General features: G+C 40.0%; 1 protein-coding gene across 1 annotated transcript; it reads right to left on the bottom strand.

Moving 5' to 3' along the window:
• Window positions 1–447: 447 nt before the first annotated feature.
• On the bottom strand, window positions 448–18,436 carry Gnrhr (gonadotropin releasing hormone receptor). Its single transcript, NM_031038.3, is given in 3 exon segments — window positions 448–2,244; window positions 5,090–5,306; window positions 17,828–18,436. Coding segments are annotated over 3 exon segments (984 nt in total). The 5' UTR covers window positions 18,350–18,436; the 3' UTR covers window positions 448–1,999.
• Between the last annotated feature and the right edge of the window lie 7,816 nt (window positions 18,437–26,252).

The raw sequence follows: 26,252 nt of genomic DNA, 5'->3' as shown, positions 1-26,252 counted from the left end.
TGGTTGCTTGGCTTTGTTGTACATATGGGGTCTCGAGCCCCTTCAAGCTCTTCCAGTTCTTTCTCTGATTCCTTCAACGGGGGTCCTATTCTCAGTTCAGCGGTTTGCTGCTGGCATTCGCCTCTATATTTGCTGTATTCTGGCTGTGTCTCTCAGGAGCGATCTACATCCAGCTCCTGTCGGCCTGCACTTCTTTGCTTCATCCATCTTGTCTAATTGGGTGGCTGTATATGTATGGGCCACATGTGGGGCAGGCTCTGAATGTCTACCAGTGTTTTCTACCAATGATCATTTAATTGTAAGTATGAGTAGCACGGAAGATAAGAAAGAATATTGGAAAATAAGGTGAGATCGGGGAAAAAAAAATCCAAAAACTGACAAACCCAAAGGAGAAACTAAGAAAGGGAAGGCTTGCTTGCTCTCTCTCTCTCTCTCTCTCTCTCTCTCTCTCTCTTTCTTTCTTTCTTTCTTTTGAGCTGAGGACAGAACCCAGGGCCTTGCGCTTGCTAGGCAAGCGCTCTACCACTAAACTAAATCCCCAACCCCTCTGGTCAGCTTTCTATAGTCACACATAGCCTGGTGTGGCATTATGTAGCTCACATCAATGTCTATTAGATAATTATTGAATGTGCGTTCATATGCTTTCCCCAGTGAGTGGATATCGCAATCTTAACTTCACCTCTGGTCTTTCATGACAAAGATCTGAGCTGAGTTGAATGAAGTATGTGGTATTCTGCGGACATATTTTTGGGGACTGCATTTTTTTTTCTTTCACATGTACAGTTTTACTATTCTCCTCCCTAATATTCTGTGCTGTTGGTCTGTATAGGGGAAATTGTATGGCTTCCTGCCTTGAGCTCCTTTAATACATCAAAGCCCCTCTTTTTGTTTATATATTTGCTTACTGTTTTTATTGACTTTCCTCATTTATCTGTGGGGCATGACTCGGCAAGTTAAGATAGACAAACGTTCCACCATATTGTTAAAGTGGATTGTATATTATGCTTGCAAGATAATTATTATAGGCATTTTCTGAATTATATTAAAACACTATTCATGGCAGTCAGTTGACATAAACCCCACATGTTGTATAGTCTGTGAAATATTCTAACAGCCCATGAAAAAAAACCTATCCCTTTTAAATACCCCCACTATGTAGGGATGTGTCGCAATGTAGCATGTAAATGGGATTAATTTGTATCATGTAAATAATCCTGGTGGGCTGGTGGATTTGTTGCTGAATAAGAATCAGAAAGGCTTTTAAAGTAAAATAGAAAATTAAGTCTTTCAGTCATTGCAGTTAAAATTTGACCCATGGACAGTGATTCTCTTCTGTCTGTGCTCTAGGCTGGGATAGATAACATCAGCTGCTACTGCTGCTGACCTATGGGCAGTAAGGGAGTCTACTATCTCTGTGCCTTAGGCTGGGATAGTGTCAGCCAGTATTTCCTGCTAACCTCTGGACAGGGATCCTTCTGTCTCTGGGCTTTAGGTCTTGGAGCAGCATCTGGTTTTGCTGATGATCTATGGGCAGCGATTCTGCTCTCTGTGGGCTCTAGGTGTTGGGATGGGGTGTTATAGATGCTCAGCCCCCTTTGAGAAAAAAAAACCAACTCCCCAAACTAAGCTGATGTTGTGAATATGTTGGGCTTTCCCGGTCTTACTTTTTGGTACTTTTTACCTTAGGATGTAGTCATTTAAAGTATCTATACATTATTATGTAAGGAGGAAGTAAAGAATCCCAAATGGGATGCAATAAAACATGAGACAAGGCTGAGGCTAGTTTAGAAGCTTATGATTAAGGACAGATTTCAGTTATTTTGGAAGGTCTTCCGAAGCGCTAACAACAAACTCTGTATATGGACAAGGCTGCTAACCTGAGCCCAAACCCTGCCTTGCTTGCACATAGGTATGTTGCAAGCTTTGAGCTTATTCTCAACCGGTGACATAAGTTATCCCGTATATGGGTTTCAGCACAAGTGCTTGGGTAGTCTCCCAATTACAAAGAGAAATACCCATATATAAGTGGGTCGAAGCACGGGTTTAGAAAAGCAAAGAGAAAGAAGAAGTGATTGACTGGCTCTGACACCCTGTTTAACATTTCCGGATCAAACCAGTACCAGATTCCTAGGACGTAGTAGGGAGTCCAGCAGATGACAAAGGAGGTGGCAAATGCCACTGTCATCTTTAGAGTTCTCAGCCGTGCTCTTGGGATATTATTCTTGGATTGATTCAGCTGTAGTTCTGTTAAACAGAGACAAAGAGTGCTTAGTCAGCTTTCTCACAAAACTGAAATGATAAAAGAAAGGAGGAAAAATTCATTCATTCTACCTATCTGTTATAAGGAAATAGTAAAATGATTTACTTAAAAATATTTCTACCCTCACCCAACCGGGAGTAGTAGTGTTCATTTGTAATACTCCTATCAGGGAAGCAAAGGCAGGAGGCTAGCCTGGGCTATGTTATAAATCTGTCTCAGAAAAAAAAAATATATATATATATGTTTTTAGATCAAATTTTCCCCTAGGGAAGAATGAAGAGTAGTCTTTAAATTTTAATTAAAGCAAGGAAGATTTGAAAAATGGAGGTATTTATACAATTAAAATATGAAATTGGTTGCTATATTCTAGACATCAGATGTTCGGTGTATTATTCCAGTAGGGGTACATTTTCAGTACTTATCCTGAGCTTTAATAGAATAATTATCCATTTAATTTGCATATATTAATTATACACAACAGAGATTTCAATACAATGTGTATGTGTGTGAGTGTCCATGTGTGTGTGAGTGTGTGCATGCCTGTGTGTATGCACATGTGTGTGAGTGTTTGTGTGCAGGCATGTGTGGTATTTGTTTGTATCATACTCACCCTCTCCTCCATAGCTCTCTTGCTCCCCCCGCCCTCTTATTTCCTCCCGACCAGTCTTATTTCTACACCCATGCCTTCCATTCAACCTCAACTTTTTGAATGACTACCTCACTACCAGGGGTGGGGGTGAGGTGGGGGTAGGGTGGGGCTCTCTGGAGGACCTCCTGGAGATCCTAGCTGGCAAGGACCCGAGGTGATAGTCAGCCAAGGGGCGGGAGTGAGAATCTTGCAGTTCTGACAGACCAGACGAGCAACCGAGCAACCGGGTGCTTCTTTGTTTTTACAGCTGTTACGGAGTAAAGGCAGACTACTGATCATCAGAGTACAGGCAGACTACTGATCATCAGAGTGGTGCAGATTATGTGTTTGCTTTGTTTCTTTTTTCATTACATGCCCATGGTTACAAGTTTAGTCACAATTAGAGAATACAAATAGAACAGATTTTTTTTTCTTTTTTCTTTTTTTTTTTTTAGGAGCTGGGGACGGAACCCAGGGCCTTGAGCTTGCTAGGCAAGCACTCTACCACTGAGCTAAATCCCCAACCCCAAAAGAACAGATTTTATTCTTAGTATTAGCCCTAGAACTCTGATTTAAAGAATTTAAACAGTGTCTCCACCAAAGTCAATACATTTATTGTATGACAGCCTGATTTGGAGCTGGAAGCATTTGTAGTTTTAAAGTACTTCAGACAAACAGAAAATATCTGACCTGGTCTTTTTATGAATAGAAAATACTACTGCCTAACTCCTTTTATTGGGTTTTATCATTTATGCTATAAAGTAGGAAAAGTTTATTCTTGTCAAGCTATGTTTTTTCTGAGTTCTATTCTTCCAGAGGTGTATGTACCCTGTATGACCCCCTATCTTTAAACTACATTTTAGAGAGCTCTAAGCCTATAATAAAAAAGGCCTAGAACCAGTAACCTTTTCTCTTGGCTAGTCAGAGTTTGCCAGTTGTGTCTGTCAACCCTGCATACAGTTTGAGTTTGCTTACGGGCAAAGACCTCAAGAAGGTTCCCGTAGTAATGGCCTCTGGCCTCATCTAGCTCTGTGCTTATCTGTGCTTAATGATCTCCAGAGCATAAGAAAGACTTCCAAACAGCGGCCAGATAAAGTTAAGTTTAGGATTTTCTAAAAAAGACTCAAACATAATTTTCTCAGGAAAAGACATAAAATGAATTGCAATGCAGAACTCCTCCACAACACGCAGAGACCAAAACCCAAAAGTTAGAGATGGAAGGACAGCGAACGCTGCATTCAGCTCAGCTTTGAGGGAACTGTGACAAGCATCTGTGCTGGCTTTTTTTTTTTTTTCCTTTTCTTTTTTTCGGAGCTGGGGACTGAACCCAGGGCTTGTGCTTGCTAGGCAAGCGCTCTACCATTGAGCTAAATGCCCAACCCCTGTGCTGGCTTTATGACTCCAACGGATGTGGCTGTGCCAATGGACCTAAAGAATGTCATGAAGGTTGCTGTCTTAGGGTTTCTACTGCTGCAACAAAATACTGTGGTGAAAAGTTGAGGAAGAGAGGATTTGTTCAGCTTACACTTCCACATCACTGTTCTTCACCAAAGGAAATCAGGACAGGAACTCAAGCAGGGCAGGAACCTGGAGGCAGGAGCTGATGCAGAGGCCATGGAGGAGTGCTGCTGACCGGCCTGCTTCCTGTGGCTTGCTTGGTCTGCTTTCTTATAGAACTTAACGCTACCAGCCCAGCCCAGGGCTGGACAATGGGCTGGACCCTCCCCCATGGATCACTGATTGAGAAAATGCCTTACATCTGGATCTCATGGGAGGGTTTCCTCAACTGCGGCTCCTTTCTCTCTGATGACTCTAGCTCAAGTTGACAGAGAACCAGCCAGTAAGTTGCTTATCGGAGCAGTGGCACTTTATGAAATGGCTGTACCACTGTCAAAAATGCCCCCCCCCAATTCTTAACTGTGCATCATAAATATTCAAGGACGCGTCAGGACTTCTGAGCCCTTATGTGACCTTTATTCAAGGTGAAAAATGAGAATATGAGGTATCAGTAAAAGATCTCACCTATAAATTGAGTATATAGTGGAAAAGACCTTATTTCAAGGGGCGATTATGCATTATTAAACGACCTAACATTTATGAACTGTTTGCCACCATGCTTAAAGCACTACCTCTCTGCATTAAGTGTTGCTATTTAAATACCATTTGTCTAACAATGATTCTTACATCTAAGGAGTACGTACTGCGTGGGTCCTGATGAAGGACTCGTGTGAGGGCGAAGATGATTTTGGCATTGCAGATTAGCATGATGAGAAGAGGGATGATGAACAGGCAGCTGAAGGTGAAAAAGTTGTAGAAGGCTTCATGCCACCATTGCGGAAAGCTGCAGTGGGTCACACATTGCGAGAAAACTGCTGGCCCAGAGCCGTCGGCTAGGTAGATCATCCTGAAGATATATAACTGTGAAAGAAACAAGAGAAAGTTATGTTGAAAGTGTTACTTCCTCCTTTTTTCTGACTTTCAAACCTAAAGCAATTTCTGAAATCCTCAGCACGGCATTCTGACCGTTGTATTGAAATTTGTAAGTGCGATTTCCTTGAACTGTGTTTGTCTTCATGAAAGTGATTTTGGGGCTGGAGAGATGGCGGAGTGGTTAGGCACACTGACTGCTCTTCCGGTGGTGGTGGTGGTGGGGGTCCTGAGTTCAATTCCAGCAACCACATGGTGGCTCACAGCCATCTGTAACGGGATCCGATGCCTCTTCTGGTGTGTCTGAAGAGAGTGACATTGTACTCACATAAAATAAACAAATAAATAAAAAAAAACAAACAAAAAAAACAAAGTGATTTTGTTCATTTTATATCCATAGTGTTTGAAGCTGTGTCTTTAGAATATATCCCTAAAAATACATATTAAGTTTGTTTTAGACATTGAAAGGCCTAATAAAATGCTATACTTTTAAATTTTTAATTAATTAATTAATTTTTGGTTTTTCAAGAAGGGTTTCTCTGTGTAACAGAGCCCTGGTTGTTCTGGTTTTGTTTTGTAGTCCAGGCTGGCCTCAAACTCACAGAGATCCACATGCCTCTGCTTCTGCGTACTGGGATTAAAGTCCTACGCCACCATGCCTGGCCCACACGTTATACATTTTAAAATGGTCAAAACTTGAGAATGCTCTCAAGACTTCTCTTCTGATAATATTGACCAGAAGGTAGACATGAACAGTGGCACTGGGAGAGAGGTCTGGTGGGAGGGAGTCCCACTCTTGTTTTTTATGGCTTGAAAAGTTATAAAACCTGGGCACCAGATTTCAATATAAAGCTTCACTTTTAAAAAACAAAAGGTTTTTACTGGCTGATAGCCATGAGATCAGTACTGAACGTTGCCTTGGACAGTTTCAGAAAGAAGTTATCTCTGAGACACCAAGGAAACTAAAATTGTATCTTAGTACCGGGTACCTATCTCCTGGGATTAGAACGCTCCTTTGTGTTTAAACATCCTTGAGGCTGCAGATAGGTCTCTCCCACTGTATCAAAAGTAAGGCGCCTGGGAAGTTTCCCACACACTCCGCTAAAGAAGAGCTGGCATCCTCAAAAGACCTCGGCTCCACTCTACGACCTTGCACTTTGTCTCTCCCCTACATTGTTCTCTAGAGGGTCACGGGGAGAAATACCCAAAAAGAAACATCTGTTCCATTGTGACTTGGGAGGGAAAAGAGGTCACTTTACCCACAAATATGCTGCCCACCCCATATTCATAAAACCTCTCTAAAGTCCAGGGCCCAGGACTCACTGTGCAGCTGCCTCCTCTGAGAGAGCTTGTCATGATTTCTTTTTCTCTTTTTTTTCTTTTTAATTTAAATAACTATGGGCTTTAGTCATGACAAAAACAAGAACTACTTATACAGTAGGGGTGATCACTTCTGTACATACATACACACACATACATATACATACATGCACACATATGTCATTGTCTGCATTCAATTCCAATTAAAAGAGAAAAGTTGCAGGTTTGGTAGGCAACTAAAGTGTTAGCAGTAAGCCTGTAGCAAGCTTCTGCCTTTCAGTACTGTTGAAAGATTGCCAGCTGAACTCAAAGCAAAATAAAACAATCAAAATAATCATCCCAATAAGTAATTACCAAATCTCCCAATCACTGCTTTGTCACACAAAGTCAGTAGGGATATAAAGGTGACCTGGAAGAAGAATGCCACACGGATCACATTAAAAGAGCCCCTTTGTGGGAGGAGAAGCCCTTGGTCCTGCCAAGGCTGAACACCCCTCCCCCCCCCAGTGTAGGGAAATGTCAGGGCGGGGAGGTAGGGAGGGGTAGGTGGTTGGGTGGGGGGAAAGGGGATAACTTTTGAAATGTAAGTAAAAAAATATCGAATAAAAAAATAGCCCTTTTCTCAGAATGAGAAAATCCTACACCCTTAGCTGATTTTCTCTTCCCACCTTTTTAATCTACATAATATGGCAATCATCCAAATCAGTAAAAGTAATTAAATACCTGGTGATGTTGCTGCCAAACTTAAAAAATAAAGTGTTTCATAATTAAAAGGCAACAACGTGTCAGAAAACTTGTTTTGAAAATATTCTCTCAAATCTTAACACGTTAGAGCTTTTAAACTAACAAATAGTGTACGGATACTTTTGTACTTAATTTAGTCTTCTTTTTTTTTTTTTTTTCCAATGGGGGATGACACTCACTGCAATTTCTTTGGAATGCTTGCTTACTTTTCTTTTCCAACGAATGTTTGCTTATACATTCAGAGTCTTTTGACCGCATCCTTTCTTCCATGAAGAGAAGAATGGGGAGAACCCCTCCCCACCCCAACAATAGCAGGCCAATTGGTTACATCACTACTAGGAGTGGCAGCAACGTAAAAGGACAGCAGTGCATTTTTGGCAAGATGCTGTGCAAACCCACACCTCTATGTGCTGCTTGTGGGAATGCACATTGGTACGGCCGTGATGGAGTATGTTAGATAACCATTTGACCATGACTAACAGTTACAAATGCAGTGGATCATTTTGGTTGTCAACTTGACTGGATCGGGAACTGCCTGGAAAGCCGGTTAAACATATTTCTGTATGTGTCTGTGAAGGCGCATCCCAGAGATGACTGACATGTGGCTCAGCCAACAGCAGAAGATCCACTTCAGTACTGCCTTATGGCTTAAGGCCCGCATAGAGCCAAGTGTGGAAAGAGGGGAACTTGGGCCTGCATTCCTCTACATTTCCACAGTTCTTGCCAGTTCTGGCTGATGTCATTGCCTTAGACAACAGGCTCCCGGTTGCTCAGCTTTTGGGTTTGCTTCTCTAGTGACAACGATCCACCTAGTTTCCCCCAGCCCCCCTCCCCCCCTACAGTCAAACTGGTCTCTGTTGCTTTGAAACTTCCAGTTTCTGGCTTTCTCAGGCTTCTATCTGCAGATCAAGGTCGCGGGATTGTCCTGCCTCTGATTGGGTAAGCCTGTGGGAGGCACAGAGGTCCTTGTGCTCATAGATAAGAACAAGGAGAGCCAGGAATGCTAAACACTCAGGGCTGTCTGTTCAAGTGGAAACACATAAAGCCTCTTTTCCAGCCAGAAGGCTGGGGGTGGATGAGGTTAACAGCCCGGTGCCTTTGTACTTTTTGTGTGGTTGGGACCACACCAAATCCTCCCCCAGACCCTTAGCATCAGCTTGCCAAAAGATCCTTATGGAAGATGCCATATGCCAATCTGTAGAACCCATCTTTATGAAACATCTCCCATATACTTCACAAAGACTTTTGATGTGATCATTGTGTACATGGGATTGAATCATTTATCACCAGAAAATTTTCACCAAGTTCTGCCGTGCCCAAATATCCCTAAATAAACAAGCTGTGGGGGTGGGGTGGGGGAATCAGACTGCTAAAGTTGGTTTGGTGGAACCAACACCAGTTACCAGTTGTGTAGACATAACTACTTTCTGGTCTCGGGTGGGTCATTGCTCTTCTAGCTATGAAAGTCGAAGAGAGCCCCGTGTAAGCCAGTCTAATAAATCCCCTCTTAGAGTTCTATATACATTCTATTGACTCTATTCCTCAGGATAATTCTAAGACAGCATTGATTTACCACCAGTCTTACACTCAGAGAATTTGGACATACATCCGTAAGCCCATTACATGGATGTAATTGTGCGGGAGATTACTCACATATGATGTAACCAAAAAGTGTCAGAGATCTACACAATCTTTTACAGAACAGTGGCTGAATGAATTATGGGAGGCTATACAATTATGGGATACTACAGAGTAGTAAGGCAGGCAAGAGCCTATTTGTGACTGTGTCTGTGTATTTTTATGTTTATGTTTATTTCATTTCTGCCCTTGAGAGCAGGTCGAAGCTTGGTTTCCACATTCCTTCCTTTACCAAAAGAATCCAGTGCTCACTGGAGTAGATGGCCCAAAGCCTGAGGCAGACAAAATACAGGACATTCTTCAGCTGGCGGTGCCAGAGTCTGGAATTTTAGAGAACTGAGTAGGAAAGAGAGACTAAAATCCAGTTGGATAAATCTGAGACAGCTTAATAATCAAAGGTCAAGAAAGAAACTAATAAAAGGTAATGATAAAAGTAGGATACGAAGTTACACCCCTTTAATTCTAGCATTTGGGAGGTAGAGGCAAGCAGACCTCAGGCACAGCACAGCAAGTTCCAAGCCAGCCACAGCTACAGCAGGATTCTGTTTAGAGACCAACCAACAAACGGCAGTGATAAACTATCAAACAAAGCAAGGACCCATGAATCTGCATGTATGTAAATTACACAAATGGGCATAACTAACACTTTCCTTTAATACAGAATGACAATTAATAAAGTAAAGGGAATAGACGAAATGGAACTGTTTGCTGATCACTATAATGCTGACCAGCAAAAATCATCAATAGTTGGCAAAAATAATCAGTGAAATTTTGAGAATAGGACATTGAGAACATACTGGAGCATCACCCCCTAGACGTTTATTCATCATGAAGAGCAAGACAACTTTATAATGGGAAAATAACCATATGGTTAACGTTACAGATGATAGATCAAGTAGACATCATTTGTTTCCTTAGACAAGGCATTGAGATGAAGCCAACGTTACATCTTCCCTATGCTTATCGAAGCTATACCTCTGGGAAAACCTGAGGTAAACCGAAGCTGAAGAGCAGTTTGCAAATAGCCCATTGTCTCCAAAAGTATCGCTCTTAGAAAACACAGAGGGAGACCGGAACAGTTCCAGCCAAAGGGACTTCAGCGACAGCACGGGAACATCTAACTTTAAGTTTTCTTTTGTTAAAAGAGCAGAAATTGGGCTGGAGAGATGGCTCAGTGGTTAAGAGCACTGACTGCTCTTCCCAAGGTCCTGAATTCAAACCCCAGCAACCACATGGTGGCTCACAACTATCTGTAATGGGATCTGATGCCCTCTTTATAATAAATAAATAAATAAATAAATAAATAAATAAGAAAGAAAGAGCAGAAATTGGGGACGGTCTGGGAGGATTGGGGGAGGGGGAAACATGATCAAAATACATTATTTAAAGATTGTTTAAGGAAAATTTGTTTTAGAAAGCAGAAAGTAAACTAGGATGACAAGTGAGATTTGATGAGGGGGATATAGTATCCCATGAGCGCTAATTTTCTCATTTTAATACCCCTATTGTGTGTGTGTGTGTGTGTGTGTGTGTGTGTGTGTGTGTGTGTACATGAGATCTCTTAAACACACAGCGAAAGCCCAGACTGGTAAAGAAACGCCATATCCCCAACTTTTAAACAACTCAGAACCATCTAAGAGTGAAGACGGCTGGTTTGAATGAGAATGTCCTTCATGGGCTCATAGATTTGCAAGCTTACAGCGCGGTAGACGAACTGTTTGGAAGGACCTGTGGTCTTGCTGGAGAAAGTGTGTTGATGAGAGTGGGCTTTAAGGTTTCAAAAGCGCATTGAAGGCTCAGCCCTCTCCCCAATCTCTGATTACAAGCCAGGATGTAAAGTTCTCAGCCACTGTTGCAGCACGATGCCTGCTTGCTTTCCGCCATGATGATCATGGACTAACCCTCTAGAACTGCAAGCAAGCCCCAACTTGATGCTTTCTTTTTTAAGTGTTGTCTTGGTCACAATGTCTTTTCACAGCAATAGGACAGAATAGCACAGAAAACGCTATACTTGGTGATGGATAACCCGTGGTATCCAAGAAATCGTAAAGTCCTTGCAACCTTGCTCTGAGTGTGTAATCCTGTTCTAAAATGATATCTTTATTTTAAACTTCTAAAAAGCACAACTTGAATACATTAATGAAAATATTGTAAGTCATGTTCAAAAATAAACTCCAGGGCTAGGGTGTCACCTTAGTACTTAACAGTGCCTAAGTTTTACTCCCAGCACCCAAGTCAGGTAGGTAGGTGGCTTACAACTTCCTGTAGCGGTAGCCTCAGGGGATCTAGTGCCCTCTTGTGGCCTCCATGAGCATAGCACACACAAGTAAAACTTAAGTCTCCCAAAACCAAACCAAAACAAACAAAAAAATCAGTAAGTAAATTCTAGTAGAGACGCATTCTTTTCACCCACCCTGACTCATGAAGCACATTTTTTAAAATGTTTGTCATTTTCAAGTGTTCTTTGGAGAAACCTCATTTTACTGTGTAACATTATGTGGATACAAAGAAGAGAAGAAAAACATTTAAAAGTCGATAGCAAGTAAATTTGAATGCTTTTGATATTATCAAATGATGGCTAATATGTTATAGTTTTTTTTTTCCCCCATTGATTAAGATATTTGAGTTTACTGAGCAGTTCATCCTGGATTTCTTTCCTTTGGGAGGCTATAGAGTAGGAGTGGAGCATGATTTTTAAAAAAGGGTTTTGAAATATGCTTTTTCTTTGTGGAGTAGAAGAACAACTATATCTCATATTTGTACTTACAACATTGATTGTTTTTCAACTTCAGATTTTTTGTCAAGTAGAAAATAAAGCTTAAATTAATCCACTAGGGGGCGGCAAAGGACCATACTATCGTCCCAAAACCCGGAAACCAAAACAAGTCAGCTACTTTTATCTTAAGATCCAGGTCTACTTTCGCCTACATTGTAAGTGGAGTCGTTCGTTACCTCATACATATTTTCGCCTTGACTCTATTTAAGCTGAAGTTTTAAAGTAGCTTAAACAGATGTATATATTTTTCTCTCTTTTTCTTGTTCCTATCCGTGTCTATTTTACCAGAGTCAAGAACTCGGTTCTGGTTCTTGCCCTCTCTTTGCTCTTCTCTTCCCTGCTTTTCCCCTTGTCCCTTCTCTCCCATTCCCCTTCCCTCCACGTGCCCATGGCCAGCCTCCTTTCCTCTCTTCTTCTACTCTTTTTCTCTCATCAAACTTTTCCACTTGGGGCAAAAAATAAAGAAGAACCCGGTTTCCCTTCTTCGCAAGCGAGTGAAGTTTCTTATTTCTTCTTTGAAAATGATACTTTATCCACATCTGGGAATGTATTAAGTGGATTATACAGATAATAAGTAATAGACTAATTAGTTTTAAACCCCAGAAGTTCAGGAAAGTACATGGGGATTCAAATATGACCCATGAATTCATTTGTTTTAGTCTTGGTTCGATTTGTTTTCTGCACCGTGTTCGTTCAAGCGATCAATATGGAGCTCCACTTGGCTCTCCGTGGTTCCTTCGTCCTTGAATTCTGCCTTCAGTTTCTGTTTATCTTTTTCTTTCCCTTATCCGTGATTCATGGTCTTATCAGTGTTTGCTTCATTTTGGTATAAGCCAGAACATTCTGGTTCTCTGTTTTGGAAGCAATTGAAGATATGGATTTGTTTTTAGAATGCGATCCTCCACCCGCAGTTTGCCAAGCCAACTACAGCTCACAGCCTAAATTTTCCTAAATGTGAGTGGAGTGTTTTTTAATCTTTTTTAACTTTAGCTTCTTCAGCCGTGTAGTAGAAATCATAATAGACTCTTCCTCGCCGTGGTGCCATGACAACTGAGTTTTACATACGAAGTCCCTGGAAGAATGCTTATGAAGCTAACAGGAGCTTGAGCCCAGGCAACATTATAAACATCTGAGGCACACTTTTCTTTGTACTCATAAGTATAGTCACACAGCAATAAATCCATACTGTGTACTTTCCCCCTTCCATACATTTGTTAATTTAAATTTCCCTACCTATGGGCTAGGCTTGCCTACCGTGCTGGAGTGTAGTAATTAAAAGCTCTGGCTATATGTGGCCCATGGGTGCTTGTGGGCACCATTCACAGATCCCTTGCCCTTACGATATCAAGTCCGGTGCCAGTCCTCGCTGTGTGCTTATTGTCCACACACTGGACAGTAGGTGGGAGAATAACCAGTGCAGAGCCATGGGCTACAAGTGGAATTCTATCTTTGGCTTGGTTTTGGATAGACGTAAGCCCAAGCTGGTCTGGAATAAACAGTTTTATCAAGGGAGAGCGTCAACCTCCTACGCTTAGTCTCCGTCTCCCGTATGCTGAGATCGCGGGTGTGCCACCACGTCAGGTTTGGGTTTTTTCAAGCAGGGAATGTAGAACACAGAAAAGTCCCCAGGACAAACTGCAGCTTTTAGACTGTGGACGTGGGCGAGCCTTCCAGAGGGCCTTCACAGGGAACCTTGATACCCTAGATCAATGCTTCTGAGTGCTAAGTCTTAATCAGTGTACACAGGCTATTTTAATCCTGATGCTTCATTGGCAATTTGTGGTTTGAAAGGTCAATAAAGTTTTGATGTTCTCTTGGGGGGGGGCAGGAAGTCTGTTGTGAGAATTTGTCTCTTAGAAATGATAGGGTCACTGCGCCCATGATACCTTAACAACAGAGCTGCACGGAAAAGACCTGAAGAATGATAACAATAGACACGGTGACTTGGAAGGAGGAGAGCTCATAGCTCCCACTCCTAGACAAAGAACTACAGGCAATTAACAACAACAGACAGGAGAATTAGTCCTTCCAAGGAGTGAGTCTCCTCTGTGTATCAAGTACCAAGTGTTCATCCCTGACGTCACACACACACACACACACACACACACACACACACACACACACACACACAGATACACACAGACACACAGACGCAGACACACACAGACACACACACATAGACACACACACACACCGCAATACACACACACAGACACACGCACACAGACACACAGACACACCACACATACACAAACACACACATACACACATAGACACACACAGACACACACAGTCACACAGACACACCACACATACACAAACACACACATACACACATAGACACACACAGACACACACAGTCACACAGACACAGACACACACAGACATAGACACACACACATATAGACACACACACACAGACACACACACACACATAGACACACACAGACACACACACATAGACACACACAGATACACACACATACGCACACACATAGACACACACAGACACACACACACCTAAATACCACACATACACACACACACACATAGACACACACAGACACACACACACCTAAACACCACACATACACACACACAGACACACACACACAGACACATACACACAGACACACAGACACAGACAGAGACACACACACAGACACACAGACACAGGCACACACACATACATAGACACACACAGACACACAGATGCAGACACACAGACACATACATATAGACACACACGCATAGATACACAGACACACAGACACACACTCACACATATACACATGCACAGCACTAAATGTATTAAGAAGTTGTATTTTTCCTTTATATATTTATTTATATATCATATGAGCAAAGATTACCATGCACATGCCAATATAATATAATTTTATGCTTATCTCTTAACTATGTCTAATAGTAATTAGATTCCTAGTTGTATATAGGTAAATAGCCATTTGAACAAATAGCTTACTGTTATTTATACCTTGCCAATAGAATTAACTGTATTATGTTAAAATTTTCTACTCATTAGACGTACCCTGAGCATCTCATATAACATTCATGTGCTTAATTTCTTCATGTGAAAAATAAGAATATATACATAATTTATATTACTGTTGGGAACATTCGTGAACTATTGCAATATAAAGGCACTTAGCACAATTCTGACACATATTTTTGTCTTTAACGATTACTTATCATCTTATTATTATTATTACTACTGAGTCTAGCATGCTACTCCCGTGCCTTAAACAATATTTGGTCTATTGCTCATGGGATGTAAGTGTTTATCGAGTTTAAGCTGCTTGTCAAGTTCAAAAGTGCATTTTCCTTAGTAAATCAGCTCATGTGTCTAGGCAAGTCCCCGAGTATCATCAAACCATACTTCCTTATGCCAAAAACCAAGGTGTGTCCTGTGTTTCTTGCCTACAGGCTTGTGTCAACTATAGCGTTTAAAAGCTGTTTTGGTAATACTCCGCATGAACAAGATAAGCCAGGAGCAGGAACTCTTCCTGCAAATCCTTTGTGACTCTGCACTCTTGTGGTCTTAGATGAGTCTCATTAAGGAATGTGTCTTTTAATTGTGTACAGCCACACCTAAATTAGGAAATGTATGGTCATAAATAAGAACTTCTCCCTATGCTTGTGTGCTAATATAGCTCGTCCCCTGTCTCCCTCCTCTCCCTTTCCTCCTTTCTTCCCCTTCTAACTTATTGTCACCATGAGTTTAAGACTGGAGTTGTCATCTTCTGGCACAAAGAGCTTTCCGTGTACCTTTGGATCAGGGTCCCCATGACAAAGTTCACTAATTACTATGAGTTCAAGCTCAATTTTTGAAAAAGGTGAATAATTCTTTTCTATGTAATCATTGTCTTTTACTCTTTCCTAAAGGAAAAAAAAATTCCTCATTTTCCACTTGCTTTCTTGCTAACTTCAAAAACCTTGTTATGAAGAAAAACATGAAGACAGACACGAAATGTTAACTTAATCATTAAAATTAAAGAAATATAGTGGGTAGTTTTACACGTACTCTGACATTCTTGAAATGGCTTATCATTTATATGTTTGTCTGTTTTGAGCCATCTACCCACGGTAGCCTTGTGCTTTCTATCCTGCTGCCGCAGCCTCCCAGATGCTGGTATTGAAAGAATATATTACCACACCAGGCTTAAATAATGTTCTCAAAGTTACACCTGCAAGAGTGTGGCTAGCAGGTACACAGCTCTGAGTCTGATCCCCATCATTACAAAGACTGGATTCGGTGTTGTGCACAGGAAACAGAGGCAGGAGGCCCACAAGTTTAAGGTCATCTTCTGCTACATAGCTCATTTGAGGCCGTCTGGGGGCTATTCAAGACAAGCAGGTGAGCGTTTCCAGGACATGTCAGCAGAGTGTTTGATTCCTCTGATATCAGCCTACCCTCACTTAGCCGTGTCATTGCTAGATGAGCCAATATTATTATTTTTTGTCTCATTCTTCCTGGAAAAATATGTAAGAGCCTTCATTTAGTTTTCCACCCTTCTAAACCTTTCATAATCATTTCATATTAAACGTACTACTTCTTTATCTTCTTACACTTGTCTATTTTGAGGTTTTCATATCTAGTTGTACTAGTTTTACATACATTTTTTTCCTACAAAAAATAACACCCCAACCCCACCCCACTTTGTATTTTATTTTCTTTGAGAAAACTAAACAACTAACCAATAAGCACTGCTCACACTTTAAGGGGAAAAGAGTGGAAAATACAGGGCTACAAACCTTAGCTAATTAACCTCACTTCAAGGGACGTGTCTGTGAGACCCTCTCTTAGTATGTGTTGTCCACTAGGAGTCATTATGAAATAAAAACATCTCAGCTGTCCCCAATTCTTCTGCCGTTTGCCACATATTCATTAGATACCCATTCTCTCAGTTCAGCGAGGCAACATGGACTTGGCACCTTACAGTATTTAATGAGTTCTGCACAGTGATCTTGCTTGTTAGACACGTGAGCAGTTTAGAATGTTTACACAGATTTCTATTCTTTCTGTCAGGTACGCTTTTGCTGGAACTTAGAGAACGCTTACTTCTTCTGACATCTCGAACCCTGGTTTCCACACAGAGCATTGTAAAACGTAAACAACGTATCCATCTGTCAGTGATGGGTTCTTTAGGAGTTGCAAGAATGGTCATGTTTCCTTCGGTGATCTGACTTTTCGAAAGTCAGATTCTGCAGGGCGATTAGCCAAGAGCAAACATAATAATCAAGAGAATTCTTTCGGGGCTGGGGATTCAGCTCAGTGGTAGAGCGCTTACCTAGGAAGCGCAAGGCCCTGGGTTCGGTCCCCAGCTCCGAAAAAAAAAAAAAAAAAAAGAACCAAAAAAAAAAAAAAAAGTAGATTCAAAAAAAAAAAAAAAAGAGAATTCTTTCTTGGTGGCAGTGACAGAGAGAGCTCTTAGCTTTAGTACCTAGTAAATCTCAAGCAAGAAAGGTCTAAATATTTTTCCCCGATGTAAGTTTCATAGCTCTTAAGCATTCTCTCCATTAACCATTAAATCTATTTCAACCAGAGCAAATGGGAAAACAGAAGAAGTAGAAGTAAGAACAAAGGGCCCACGCCTGTAACCCCTCTTGGGGAAGGCTGAAACTGTAGGCTTTTAGTTTGACAACAGTGTTGGGAACATAGCAAAACACTCTTTTAAGTCCTCCTAAGTAGAAGAACAAGAAAGAGGGAGGGGAAGAGGATGTAGTTAGTTGTGTGAGGACATTTTAGGGGACATTTTAATAAGACAATACTTTGATACATGATTCTCCTAATCAACATGAAAGCAGGTGAACATTTATCTCATTTTATAAGTAAATCAAAAGGAACTCAGAGAGATTAAGAAGTTTGCCCCCCCAAAAAACCAAAGTAGTCAGGGTTAAAGTGTATTCTCTGACTTTCAGAGACCAAGTTCTTGAAGACCATACAGTAGGTGCTGCCCGCACTCTAGATTAGACAGGAAATCACCACGCTCACACAAGCTCAGGAGTAATGGTTTACCTGTGGTCCCGCAAAGACAATGCTGAGAATCCAGGCTAGGCTGGTCATAGACCGTTCAAGCTTGCTGTTGCTTTGGACAGCTAAGGGCTGAGTGACGGCCAGGGAGCGATCCAGGCTAATCACCACCATCATGAAGGCTGGGGCATACATAGAGAAGAGCTTCAGATAGCTGAGAACTTTGCAAAGGAACTCTCCAGCATACCACTGAACAGTGATATTCCACATCCCATCCAGCGGCATGACGATTAGAGTCTCAAGGAGGTTGGCTAAGGTCAAATGCTTTAAAAGCACCTTCATCCTTGAGAGCTTTTTTCCTTTCTTCCTCTTCTGGGTCCACCTCTGCAGCTTTACCAAGAAAGAGGCATTGAAGGCAGTAGAGAGTAGGAAAAGGAAGAAAGTCACCGTCACTCGGATCTTTCCAGATAAGGTTAGAGTCGGGAGCTTGCCCTGTGTCAGGGGGATGCTGTTGTTGATGGCTGAGCAGTGATTTTGGTCCTGCTCAAGAGACGCATTGTTAGCCATATTTCTCCAAGGACGGGCTTCAAGAGTCGAGTCTCTGTTACTGCTGATGTTTTTATCGTAACTGAACGCAGAGCGCTGTTGCTTTCTGCCTTCTTTAGAGGGAAACGTCACAGGCTTACATTTATGTCAAATTTATTTTCCCCGAGATACTCCGGGACTTAATGCGAAAGATCAAGGTAAACTTGTTTTGAGATTTATAATCTAAGAGAGTGCTAACAGAAGATGCCAAGCACTTCTGAAGGCCAAGTGTAACTGTACCCCCTCAGCAGATGGACCGTTCTTTTTTTCATGGCGTTTTATCGTGGGCGAGGAAGGACACTTGCTGTCTAATTCTGAAGTTAAAAGTGACTCATAATATTATCCAATTAACTCTAACGAATACGTTTTTCTAAAACCTGCTGTGACTAGACAGATGCAAAACGAAATACAGAAAACTAATTTAAAAATCCTGATCCAATTAGAAACCTGTTGTTTGAGGACCATTCTTCTCAAAACAATTGCTTTTCAAATGTGTATTCTTGAGTAGTCACACGATGGACGTTTTTGTTAATTTAAAACTGTCTTAGACAGTGCATAGAGCTAGTATTTTATGCAGACTGTTCTAATACAATTTAATCTAGATTCAAGTTTATCAGTTTTAATTGTCAGTCTATTCATGCTGAAATTATAGTAAAATTATTTTTGTTATCGCCTTGATTTTACAGTTGAGTAAATATTGTACTTGTTATTATTACACAAAATTGACAGGGAAGCTAGATTCTAGAGCAAAACTAGACACTTGCATAATTCCTGGAACTGAATTAATTATATAATTTGGTAATTTATAACCCTATATGTGTAATATAATCACCCTGCATTAAGGCTAATTAGAATCCTTCTCTGTGTTACACGTGATGATAGCTTTTAGCCATACAAATATTGGTATGACTTTCATTTGAATTTAGTAAGTCACAGCTTGTTGTTATCAGATTACCAATTACTTTGCTTCCATTATACCCAAAGCAGGGGCACTATTAGGCCAAAGGCAGCCATTTTGGTTTGGATGGTGTATTTTTGTTGCTCTATTCTTTTTTTATACTGTATGCTCTTAATTTATTTACCAGTGAGTTACTGAGTCTCTACAACCGAGACTCTCTTAGCCTTCACTGGTAATAAAGCAATTTCGTGATGTTTTATAGTTTTACTTTATAAAGAAATCAAGGTAAGTTTCAAATACACTGTTGGGTACAGGGGAAAGGCCATTACAGCAAGATGGGGAGGCTTTTCAACAGGTCTAAGATGCTGTCTGATGACAGTCTTTGCCTTTGGGTTAGGGGCAACTAGTTGCCTGCTAAGTTATTAGACTTTGAAAGGTTTTATCTATTAACTGTAGAATGCTAGGTCTGATAGTCTGATATCTATCTATCTATCTATCTATCTATCTATCTATCTATCTATCTATCTATCATGGACAAGGAATAAATTCTCTGGGGCTAAAGCAAGCTCAATATAAGATAATTAGCATCTGGATCCAAACATTTCCATCTCATGGTCACTGAAGTGTTAGTCAATTGGGCTTTATAGACATAGCTTCTTTCCAGGACTTTTTGTTCATGAGAAGTACGATCCCTTAGAGAACTGCAGCTCATCTGTCTTCCCTCCGGAGCACAGACGCAGTAGAAACCTGCAGTTGGCTCTCATTGTTGGTCACAGTTCTGGAAACTTCTGGAAACAGGGAATTAGCGAACGTCAACCATTATGCCTAGCAAAACAAAGAGTAGTGTCCTATGGCCAGCACAGCCTCTGCATTTAACAAGCACACATGTCAAAGTCCGGTAAAAACAGCCAGTCTCATCAGAACGGCAGTGGCTCTTCATGAAGCCTTTCCTGGCTAACAATTAAGTCGTTTAAAAACTCCCTTCGCAGCCGCAGAACTCACCTGGCACGTAAGTTTAGCATTCTTGACATCTTACTTTAGGAAATAAGCAACCATGACTTTCTTGGGCTTGCAACTTAGTCCATATGAAATGTTCCTCGCTACGTTAAACAACAAAATAACACAATAACAGTCCTTAGACAATAAATTCAGAATTTAGCCAATTTTCCACAGCTTCATCACATACACTACATCTCGCTATCACACTTTCTGGAGCAATCAATCTGTCATGTACAGACTGATGAATTTTCGTGAATGAGAATTCCTGGAAAGAGTTGAGTCTGCACTGACTAATTGATTAAAATTGAAATTCTATGGAGAGGTCGGAATGTTGCAAGTCAAGAGGTTATCTTGGGCTAACTATAACACTTCCCAACCCCCTGAACAGTCAGTCATTCCTTACTTAACCTCTCTGTTAAAATATATTTGACTTTTAAATATATGACTTTAAAAATATATTTGTTGGGATTCAGACCCGGGGACAAACCACTGAGGTGCATATTTTACATACCAAAGCAAACCTGGTCTCCAGCTTCTCCCAGCATCCCTAAGTCGCTACTGGTTACAGGGCGTGCCTGCCAGACTTACTGCACCCTCTATTCTAAAGTTTCCAGCCCAGTGCTGGGCTTCCTCTGCCCCAGAAGCATAGCATTCTGGGATGATCCTCTCTCTCTCTCTCTCTCTCTCTCTCTCTGCATCCCCCCCCTTTGCCCACCCCTCTGTCTTCCCATGGTGACTTCCCTGGCCTCCTAGCCTCCTTCCCTGGGACCAGTGAACCCACTGGAATGGCTTCCCAATAAACCTACCTTTATATACTTTAGTTGGCTGGAATTGACTCATTTCTCTGGTGGAGTTATCAATATTAACTTAGCACAGTAGCTTCTACCAACCAAACCCACTAAGAGTTCTACTAGGACCCTATGGAAGATCTTCCCCGTCTCTCTGTAGCCACCTCTATAATGTACCCACTGGTGTATTTAAAACCTGCCTTGGTTTATGAATTATTTTGTTCTGTAAAACTATAAAACTTCATGAAATCGCTTATCTGTTGGAATATGGAATTCAGGGCAACCTAAATCTGTTCCTGCGTCATGGCCATTCAAAATGGCTCTGGAATAAACTCTTCTTTTCCTGTGGCCTTTGCCCTTCCCCCTCCTTTCTTTTCTGTCCTTAGTTTTGCAAGGACAATTTCTTTCTTTTCCTGGGTGGATCTTCTCCATAAAGCACCCCAGGACTCTTTTGATGTAGGCACACTAAGTAGCGGGCACAGCAGCACCCTTCTTGGGGATCACTCTAAATAGAGAAACCACCAACGAAAAGTTCGAAACCGTGAAAAGCTTGACACTAAACACACCCCCAAAATTCTGCTTCTCTACAGTGTGAGAACCAAAAGGCAACACAGACAGACGTTGATCTCTGCACTGTTCGTTTTCAGCTTGGAAACTGTGTCAGGAACTGTAATGTTTGGCCATTCTGTGTGTTTATGTTAAATGATGATGGAAGGAAATACCACGAAATCTCTCAAGGTTAATTACGTTGCAAAGTACTTATAACATTATAAATAGAAAATTTGCTCTGCATTTCATACTAGTTTAACAGAACCCTCAGAAATTGAGATTTTAACAGAGAAAGGGAAATCATGTTCATGGAGAATATAAACTATTTGTGACCATAAATGTGCCTACTACTGAAGCTCCGGTGGGTTCTTTGTAAGAAGATAGTCTCAATTCGTGATAGCTTAGTTTTCTTTAGAACTTAGAACACACAAGATCAGTTAGTCTGACCAAGGCCATATACACGAAGCAAAAACAAACCAAAACAAAAAGAATAGCAAGATAATCACTGGGTTATATCTATGAACCTCTAAAGCTAGGACATATAGGCCAGCGACCAAAACCACACTAAATAAAACTAAAACAACAAAACCAAAGGAAAAATGTCCATGTTAAAATAGATCTCGTTACACAGAAGTGCATTTTGCTCTTTTTTTGTTAGTTTTATTTATTTATTTATTTAATTTTTTTTATATCAGCACTGGTAATAGGATGGGGGCAGGGACATTCATCAAGCACCATACAGCTAAGCTACTAGGTTAATTTTTTTCCTTCTCTCTTTCTCTTCTTCTTCCTTCTCCTCTCCTCTTTTCCATTGCTACCCTTCCTCTCAGCTCCTACTTTCCCTCCCTTCTCTCCCCTGCCTTCCTTTCTGCCTGTGTTCTTTCCTGTATTGTGGAAGAAATTGGAAGCAGCAGAATTTTGCCAAGAATGCAGGAGATAGAAAAAAGAGGAAGCAAACACACTGGGGTGCTTATTCATGCTTATATAAAGAATTCAATGTCTGTTTCATATTTGATACTGCAGGGTTTAGAACTTCTGTAGTTTTCAGAGTTGATTGATACTTTAATTTTTAATTAATGCTGAGAATGTTGTTTCACGTGAATTCAGTTAGTTAAAATGTCATTTCTGAAATTCTATCCTAATCATAGATCAGAATTCTCAAACAGCAAATTTTAAAGTCAGACATTCTAACAAAATGTGATCCAAAGTCATACTAATTCGATATTTACATTTAAGAACAGTATTATGAGCCTTGTTTTTCTATAATTAGACTATTATGTTTATATTAGAACAGGAAAGTGTGTATGTGCAGTAAAAGCACTGTGATTCAGAGACTATAATAACCTGATTTCTTAGATAGCATTTGTTGCCATTTCATCAATGACATTGCGCTAGTGTACAAAGTATTCATGTTGTTTTTTGTTGTTGTTCAAAACTAAGGCAGTGATGAAGTCATGTCACATGGTAAACCATTGCAGAAATTCCTCAGCTCAGCTGATATTTTGTATTTGTTGAAACCTTTTGAGTTATGAAGAAAAATAAACCTAAAATTAGGGTTGATTTTAATTCAGTTTTGGTGGTTTCACACTCAGAAGCCTTTTACTGTTGCCAAATATTTCATGACCCTTTCAATCAGTTATGAGAGGGGCTCTGTGGTCCATAGTTTAAGAGGCTGTGTTCTAAATTAATTCTCATGGCCATGAATGTGGGTATCCTAATTGAAGGGTAGATGGTTTGATTCAGTGAAGGATTTTAGTTGCAGATGTCAATCACCTGAGTTTTGGACTTGCTGGTTAAATTTGTTGCTAAAAATACCACATCTTAAGGGAATACTTAATGTCTATTGAGTACTTAATTTTTCTTTACGAGAAACTTACAACTTTTATATATATCTATTTTTAATTAGTTGGAAAAAGATTTGACATTAGATAAAAACATTACTTAAACAAGGCTGAGGAGGTACATTATAGTAAACGTATTAGAAAGGTGATCTGCACAGTCTCCCAATTATAAGGCAGGTGAAAACTTGAATGACAAATACCTAGTAAAATTCTTTAGTAAAATGTCAGTGCAACCCATGCAATGAAATAAAAATGAGTAAGCCCTATGAAGAAAGCAGAATAATACTGTAGGATGGTGGGTAATGCAGTTAGTCAGGCAAAGCAAACCACTTTTGAATTGGAATAAACCCTCAATGAAGAATCTTGGTTCCTTAGCTGATGTTCTAAACCCCAACTACCTCACATTAATGACATTTTAAAAGCCCTTGGTATTAAATAACATCTAATATGTAAGTGGGCAGGGGCTCTTCTAAACATGTTGCTTGTGTTAATCCATCCAATCTTTATAATAACCCTGAAGGATAGTTTTTGATCAGAAAAGGGAAAACATAGAGAACAGGTTACATACCTAATCTACATCATTGTTAGAAGTACATCCCACACAGTTTGTATCTGGTACATCTTTCTATCTTTAACTATTTTGCAATGATATTTTCGCTAACTCTTTAATTATTAGTCTTTTACTTAAAAAAACTGATTTTATTTTTAATTGTGTGTGTGTGTGTGTGTGTGTGTGTGTGTGTGTGTGTGTGTGTGTGTGCACATGTGTGGAAGTACCCAAGGAGATCAGAAGAAGGTGTGGAATCTTCTGGGGCTGAAGTGACAGGTGGCTATCATGTGGATGCTAGGAAATAAACCAAGTCCTCTGGAAGAACAGCAAGTTATCTTTTTCTCTAATTGTCTCTCCTGCCCCTATCCTTTCTTTTTTTAAATCACAATCAAGAATGTATACATTTACATTATCATAATTACAGTGTTTACTTCAACAATTTTATTAATTGAACATGTATTGAGCACATATTAGGGTATAGATGTGGGAAGCAAAGGCAGGCTGACTAAAGTGTACATTTGATCTTTCCAAGCATATTCATAATTGTGTTATGGTGAGATACTTTTATTATGTGAACATGAGATCGGGGTACTCTTTCTTAAAACACTATAATTCAAATTTTACTCTTGTGCTGATAAACACATGTTGACACATTTAAGGGTTTCTGTCTTGTAAAACAATTCAAATTAAAATATATCTTCATTATAAAATCTTTAGAATTGGAAGTTTCAAAACTAGATGTATTACTTAACAATTTATAATAACATATAAATGAGAATTGAAATACAAATTTGGAAAGATACATGTGATTATTGAACACGTATAAAATTGACATGCTATTATAAAATACTCTATAATATACTATAGTGTCATTCTTATTCCATTGTCTTATTCTAGTTTTTAAAATACTGAAAATATTTCTATAAAATACATTTGTAAGAGTGGTACTTTTAGCCATAAAATTTTATGTTACTCCTTTCAATTAGTATTTATGAAAAAAATCCACCATTTTTTTGCTTTAAATCCAGCTCTGTGTCTCATAATCACGAGTGCTAAGATTTAAGTTTTTCCTTTATAAAATTTCTGAGGATTTGTAAGTTTTTATTGAAATACATTATTATGTCCATTCTTTTAGTGTGTCAAACTCTTGTAAATAAGTATTTTATTTAACAAATACCAATAGGAGAATTATATGTTGGGAACTGTTCTAAGGTCTTCATTCCTTGAATTGAGTACACATGGCTAATTTGGAGGTAGATATTATTATTACCCCAATTCTGAAATGGGGAAATGAAGTCACAGAGTTGTAGGGTGACTTGCCCTGAATCACGTAGCTTTCAGGTGCGAGAAATGGTTTGGATCGAGATAGACCGCCCATGAATAGACCTGACTTTTCTCCTCATAAAGTATAAATATTTATTTCAGAGTCAGTGACAGGTGACATTCTTTGAAGGTATATTTTTATTTGACAGAGTTAAGTAATATTCAGAGCATAAGAATAAAACATAGTTGAGCAGGGAGAGCATTGTAGCTGGACTTTGGCTACTTCGTGGATTCTTCCTTCTCCCATCATTCTTCAGCCCTTTTCTACCACCTATCCTACCTCCTAACCCTAGACAGGAGAGGAAAAAGGATAGAAAGGGAAGGAGGCGTCATTATCATTAGACTACTTCTTGCTGATTAGGGGCATTGAGTTCCTTGGGGGCAAGTTTGATCTTTGCCTTCAGGCTATTTCTTCTTTGGTACAACTGCTTAATAAATCACACCTGACAGCAACCAAGAACAACCGACCAATGACCAACAACCTACACCGCCTCTTGGCACCCTAGGATTTATACACCCCCTGAAAAGCCCTGAAAATTCCAAACATCACACAAATGCAGAAACTATTTGTGAGTAGCAAAGTCACAACCCTCTTAGAGCATGAGACAAATCATAGTCAGATGCTATGGAGAATCTGAAAGTAGCCCCATATCTCACACTTGGGGTTAAAACCAAAACATATTCTTACAATATTTCTGTTTCTCAAAGAAACCAAAATGTCAAAATTGTCACAATGGAGAATAATGGGGAACACCTTTAATCCAAGCACTCTGGAGGCAAAGGCAGGTAGATCTTTATGAGTTTGTGCCCATCTTAATCTACATAGTGAGTTCCAGGACAGCCACAGCCATATAGTGAAATCTTATCTCAAAAAAACATTAAGCTAAATAAATGAGATAAAAAACTCCAGAGTTGAATCCCAGAGACATTATTATTA

Source organism: Rattus norvegicus, chromosome 14 (genome assembly GCF_036323735.1).
Source record: "Rattus norvegicus strain BN/NHsdMcwi chromosome 14, GRCr8, whole genome shotgun sequence".
NCBI lineage: Eukaryota > Metazoa > Chordata > Mammalia > Rodentia > Muridae > Rattus > Rattus norvegicus.
The sequence above is the reverse complement of the archived record's forward strand: the minus strand, read 5'-3'. Positions and strand labels throughout refer to the sequence as shown.